Below are 6,246 nucleotides of genomic sequence, written 5' to 3' on the forward strand. Positions count from 1 at the left end.
TGCCAAGTGTTGCTCAAATTCAAGCCACTTAATTAGCCATGGTTGATTGATCAAGTTAAATTCCAACCCAAGGTTAAATCATTACTCCCTTCTCATCCTTCCCAACCCCAACCCCCAGAAATATTACAGATTCAATTGCTTAATTAAATACTATTTTCCCCTCCTTCTATAATACCCTCCAAAATCTTTTTCCTTCTTCATTCTCCCTTTCTCTATGTTTTGGCAAACCACTTTAGGTAACCAGATTACTACTACTATTGCTTCATATACAAAGATGCTATCGTAAAAAAGAGAGAAACTTGGGAAGTGGGAACACATTCAAAATCCTTGTTTTTCTTTTTGGTCTAATTTTTCATCTCAAAACACACACCCATTGAGTATTTTTCATTTTTTTGTTCTTTTGGGACAAAAAAGGTGGGTGTTGTTGGCATTATTGAAGATAGAGGCCCCCAAAATGAAGAGGTCTCCAGCATCTTCTTGTTCATCATCTACTTCCTCTGTTGGGTTTGAAGCTCCCATTGAAAAAAGAAGGCCTAAGCATCCAAGGAGGAATAATTTGAAGTCACAAAAATGCAAGCAGAACCAAACCACCACTGGTGGCAGAAGAAGCTCTATCTATAGAGGAGTTACAAGGTTTGGTTTGAGTCACTGTTTTTTCAATTCTCTTTTGAATTATTCCCAAAATGGGGTTTCACTTGCATTTGCATGTCATTAATAATTGTCTTTGATCAATAGGCATAGGTGGACAGGGAGGTTTGAAGCTCACCTATGGGATAAGAGCTCTTGGAACAACATTCAGAGCAAGAAGGGTCGACAAGGTAATTTTGTTTTCTGAGGTGATTAAATTAATGCAGAAAAAGAGGGGGGAAAACGAGAGAGAAAATCAAGGAGATCTATTACCTTTTGTTTACTATTTTTGCTGTGTATTTTTTTAGTGGTGATTATTATTATTATTATCATTTCTGACCTTGTTTTATTCCTGGTAATCTTTGTGATTGCAACGTTCACATACACTTTTGGGGCTGGTTTAGTTTATTTGGGTAAGTCCCTTTCTCATGCACTTGGATCTCACACAATCCTAGTCAACTTTTCAATTTTTCTAAAATAAATTAATTGTATCACAGTATCCCCTCTTTTCAGATTATTTTTTGTGATCAAGAAAGATTCTGATCGTGATGCGGTTGCTTGGACCCATTTTTTTTTTTTAATTTTTCTTTGTTCATGTAGGGGCATATGATACTGAAGAATCTGCAGCCCGTACCTATGACCTTGCAGCCCTTAAATACTGGGGAAAAGATGCAACCCTGAATTTCCCGGTACATTAATTTTATTTTGTATAATTTATAATATGATAAAAAAAAATTACTGTATCAACTAATTATAGTTGAACCGTGCAGATAGAAACTTATACCAAGGAGCTCGAGGAAATGGACAAGGTTTCAAGAGAAGAATATTTGGCTTCTTTGCGGCGCCAAAGCAGTGGCTTTTCTAGAGGCCTGTCTAAGTACCGTGGGGTTGCTAGGTTAGTTGCATTGAAATGACATTTGCACATAGCTAAGTCAATTTTCTTTTACTAGTTAATTTTACAATTGGGATCCTGAGTCCACATGATAATTGTGTTTGCAAATTCGGCCATACGGCCATATGAACTGGACTCGATCCCGATACAAAAACATTCAATGCATATATATAATTAATGGGCTTTGCCATTTATGGTAATTAAAATGCCAAAATATTCTTAGTAAATTAAGTATTATGATATTAATACATATCTTATACTTTGGATAGGCATCATCATAATGGTCGCTGGGAAGCACGAATTGGAAGAGTATGCGGAAACAAGTACCTCTACTTGGGGACATATAGTAAGTTTTCACATCTATTTTTCTTAGATTAAAATTGTTTTCAAACTTTTGGTCCTAGGAAAGTGCTATAACAAAATTAAGGTGAATTTTGTGAAATTGCAAAGGGAAAATTTCAAGAACTGTAATTTCTTTTCTCTCTTTAGTAACTCAAGCAAAGAATGTCACATGGGCATGTGGCAATCCGTAGCTGGGAAAAGTACAATTTGTAGAGCCCGTAGTACTATTTGGCATTTGTGTTTCTTAAAATAAAATTCCTTTATCCATTAACAAAGGAATCTGGCGCCTCATAAAAACCATAAATTACTCATGTTAATAGAAGCTATTTTTCACCTTCATTCAGTCTACCAATTTTTTTCTCTAATTTTGATGTTATTTTTCCAAAGTCCATGTTCAATAAAATATTAAATATCCCGTTAGACTGATATCCTTTTTTTATACTTGATAATTACACACAATAGGCCCACCCCTTGCTGAGTTGTACGTACTCTTCCTTTAGATAAGGAGAGAGAGAGAGGGATGGATGAATTTCATTCAAAAAAATATTTAGTTGAAGAAAAAATGAGTAGAAAGAAAAAGAGAGAAAAAATACTTTCATTAATAAGAGTACAAAAAAAATCTTCTTTTTTTTTTCTTTTCAATTCAAATTTCAAAAGTTTCTCTTTCTAGTCATCCTCCTTCTAGTTAAACAAAATATACAGATCTGGTAGTTTTTTAAAAATTACATTTTTAAATATAGTATAGGACAAAAATTCTCTCAGAAGTCCGAACCACATGTAGGCGGATTCAAATTTCATATTCTCTCTGTCTGACTCTACCTGTTTTGTTACCATTTTGTTAATTGAAAAGTAACTTTGCCTAAAAAAAAAATTCATTCAAAAAGTAACATACCAGTAAAAAACCACTCTTTTTAGAAGTCACAATTTTCTCTCTTTTAATTACTTCTTTTGTTGGAGTGTTATTTTTCAATTAAAATATTAAGTAATGAGATAGAAAAGAGAGGGGAGATTTAATTCCTAAGACAAATATTTTAGCCAGTACAGCTTGTAAAACTGCAGTTCTCATAATTAATGGCACAGGTAAAGCTTAAGTTTAGGATGCATGTGTGAGTTGTGCTCATTGAATGAACTGGAGCTGCAGTACTGTTGTCCACTAGTTGCAGTATGCATCAATTTCTGGTCTGACAGTATAATATGTGGTTGTGGATCACATAAAAATAGGATCATAGGCAAGTTACAGCTGCAAGCAGTAAGCAACATGTCACGTGCATTCCCCTCTTCCCTTTCTTGATGGGTCCAATTTATTCAAAGTGACCACCAGGGGCTTGTGTGTAGGGTTTACATATCCATAATTTTAATTCTTGTGCAACCATATTGAAATTTTTATTTTTCATAAATTGCCACATATTGTAGATGTATTTGCATATGGCTTGATAGAAAAAAAAATTGTTTTATTATATTTTTGTCCTTTGTTATCATCATTTAAAAAATTTAGTCTCCTTATTTTTTTCGTGAATTTGATCATCTTACTATTTAATTGTGTAATTTTGGTATCAGTTAACTCGTAGTCTAATATTTAATAGATTAACCAAAATTGTATAAATAAAATAGTGAGATCAAATTTAAAAAGAAAAAGAGAGACATACCAGATACGTAAAATGACAATAATAAGGGAATATGCATACAAGCAAAAAAAAAAAATAGTGTCATATCTTAAATGTTGTACTCTGAGAAGTTTTTGAAAATTAAAAAAATGTCTAAATAATGTTTTTGTCAAATTTAGCTATGTTTAGTGGACAATTAGTTGGCCAAGTTCAATCTAACATTTGACAATAGAGCCCTAAACCCAATAGACAAGCATGTTGGATGGTACAGCATATCCTTGACTTTGTACTTTGTTCATATGCAGTGTCCACAATCTTCTGCCAACATGTCGGTCAAAGTAGCTAATTAAAAATTTCCAATCTTGAAAGCAGAATAAAAATGAAAGTTTGTTTGAATAATTTTATAATTAGCTAAAATTAAAACAGGAAGCAGGACACTAACAACCCCCCACCCCAATCCAGTGGGCACGTGAATAGTAATCCTGCCGTGATACTTCAAGCTTTTAGCTTTGTGAGATTCTATGTATGTCATAAAGTTGTCTTTTTGGAAATCTTATTCTTTCATGAATTAAATAGTCACCAACCACTTTTAGCTTACACTCCTGTTATTTTAGTCAGTTTAATTTCTATAAGCGAAATCTAAAAACAGTAACATTGTCAATCAATAAGAAATAATCGTTAGTATAATTAACATAACAAACTTTTCAAATATAATAATTTGTAATTAGATCATCGTGTAAAAATAATTTATCATTTACGTGTTCTTGTATAAATTATTTACTCTTGTTTAATTGCTAATCTTTTGGGGTCATTTTTCTTTTTGCTTGATTTGAACTCCAAAGAAACTCAAGAGGAGGCAGCAGTGGCATATGACATGGCAGCAATAGAGTACCGTGGAGTCAATGCAGTGACCAATTTTGACATAAGCAACTACATGGACAAAATAAAGAAGAAAAATGACCAAACCCAACAACAACAAACAGAAGCACAAACGGAAACAGTTCCTAACTCCTCTGACTCTGAAGAAGTAGAAGTAGAACAACAGACAACAACAATAACCACACCACCCCCATCTGAAAATCTGCACATGCCACCACAGCAGCACCAAGTTCAATACACCCCCCATGTCTCTCCAAGGGAAGAAGAATCATCATCACTGATCACAATTATGGACCATGTGCTTGAGCAGGATCTGCCATGGAGCTTCATGTACACTGGCTTGTCTCAGTTTCAAGATCCAAACTTGGCTTTCTGCAAAGGTGATGATGACTTGGTGGGCATGTTTGATAGTGCAGGGTTTGAGGAAGACATTGATTTTCTGTTCAGCACTCAACCTGGTGATGAGACTGAGAGTGATGTCAACAATATGAGCGCAGTTTTGGATAGTGTTGAGTGTGGAGACACAAATGGGGCTGGTGGAAGCATGATGCATGTGGATAACAAGCAGAAGATAGTATCATTTGCTTCTTCACCATCATCTACAACTACAGTTTCTTGTGACTATGCTCTAGATCTATGATCTCTTCAGAAGGGTGATGGATGACCTACATGGAATGGAACCTTGTGTAGATTATTATTGGGTTTGTTATGCATGTTGTTGGGGTTTGTTGTGATAGGTTGGTGGATGGGTGTGACTTGTGAAAATGTTCATTGGTTTTAGGATTTTCCTTTCATCCATACTCCGTTGTCGAAAGAAGAAAATGTTCATTTTAGACTTGGATTTTAGTATAAAAAAAAAGGAGAAAAAACCAAAAATGTGATTTGGGTGCAAACAATGTTTTGTTTTTCTTTTTACTTTTGGGGTAAGGAGATGAAGAGAGGGGAAATTTAAACCATTCCTATTCTTGGGGGATAATGCAGTATAAATTAAGATCAGACTGTTTTTAGCATATGGAGTGCAAACTGCAAAGGCCAAGTTTCCTTTGTTTAAACAATTTAGGCTTTCTTTTCCTTTGCCTATTTTTTTTTTATTTTTTTTTTTGTATTGGGGCATAGCAGTTAGTGTTGTGTTGAGATCTGAAATCTGATCTCTGGTTTGGTTTGTTCTATATGTCGCCGACCGCTAGTATGCATCTGTTAGAATATTTTTCTTCCTAAATTTAATGCTACTAGTAATAATAATAATTGAGATGATCAGGATATATATATATATATATATATAAAACAACTTATTGAATTTTTTTTTTAAAGTTATATTCAACAATTTTTCATGTCATAATGAAAGAATTTTATGAATTTCCAAAGACTACGCTAGATACGACTAAATGTTTTGTTTCTATTATAAAGTGAAATAATTTATTAGAAAATAACATGCTGACACTTTTTTATGTCATTATCATTAGCAATTAAAGGACCTCAGCTTAGGATAGGGTGTAAGGAGGTAACTAACCCTATGTTTGGTGAGGAGAATGAAAATGAGGAGAGAAAGAAACTTTTTACATTTATTTGTAGCTAAAGATAATACTAAGCTTATTTTTTCTTTAAAGATAAGTGATACTAAGCTTATGTGCACTTAAAAAAATGGTAAAGCACATTACTCCCCAAGAAAAGGTCAATTACCCGTTGATTTTTGCAACATTAAGAAAAAATACAACTTAATATAGACAATAAAGAATTGGAGTCCGGCGGGTGTAAAAAAAGTGTTCATAAGATGAGTTTATCTTCGGGCTTTGCCCTCCTTCACACCAAAAGAATAAGATGAGTTTATCATAATCCTTAGATAACATGAAATTCTCATAGCATCATTTATTTAGACTTTATTCCTGACTCAGTCAAGATCCA

The 6,246-nt window shown here is 33.7% G+C and overlaps 1 protein-coding gene across 2 annotated transcripts; it reads left to right on the plus strand.

Moving 5' to 3' along the window:
• The first annotated feature begins 415 nt into the window (after nt 1–415).
• WRI1B (ethylene-responsive transcription factor WRI1b) lies at nt 416–5,424 on the plus strand. Of its 2 annotated transcripts, NM_001249073.2 has the most exons (7): nt 416–633; nt 736–818; nt 1,032–1,040; nt 1,228–1,316; nt 1,398–1,522; nt 1,789–1,865; nt 4,308–5,424. In NM_001249073.2, the coding sequence occupies exons 1-7, from the start codon at nt 455–457 to the stop codon at nt 4,982–4,984; spliced, it is 1,239 nt and encodes a 412-aa protein (NP_001236002.2). In that variant the 5' UTR covers nt 416–454; the 3' UTR covers nt 4,985–5,424. The 2 variants fall into 2 exon arrangements, with proteins under 2 accessions (NP_001236002.2, NP_001341617.1); NM_001354688.1 differs by lacking the exon at nt 1,032–1,040.
• Nucleotides 5,425–6,246: the final 822 nt, after the last annotated feature.

The sequence above is a fragment of the Glycine max genome, chromosome 15 (assembly GCF_000004515.6).
Source record: "Glycine max cultivar Williams 82 chromosome 15, Glycine_max_v4.0, whole genome shotgun sequence".
NCBI lineage: Eukaryota > Viridiplantae > Streptophyta > Magnoliopsida > Fabales > Fabaceae > Glycine > Glycine max.

Coding starts and splice junctions, on each gene's coding strand:
- WRI1B (NM_001249073.2), top strand. CDS start 455: ATGAAGAGGTCTCCAGCATCTTCTTGTTCATCATCTACTTCCTCTGTT. Junction 1,523..1,788: donor AAGTACCGTGGGGTTGCTAG/GTTAGTTGCATT, acceptor TACTTTGGATAG/GCATCATCATAATGGTCGCT. Junction 1,866..4,307: donor CCTCTACTTGGGGACATATA/GTAAGTTTTCAC, acceptor TGAACTCCAAAG/AAACTCAAGAGGAGGCAGCA.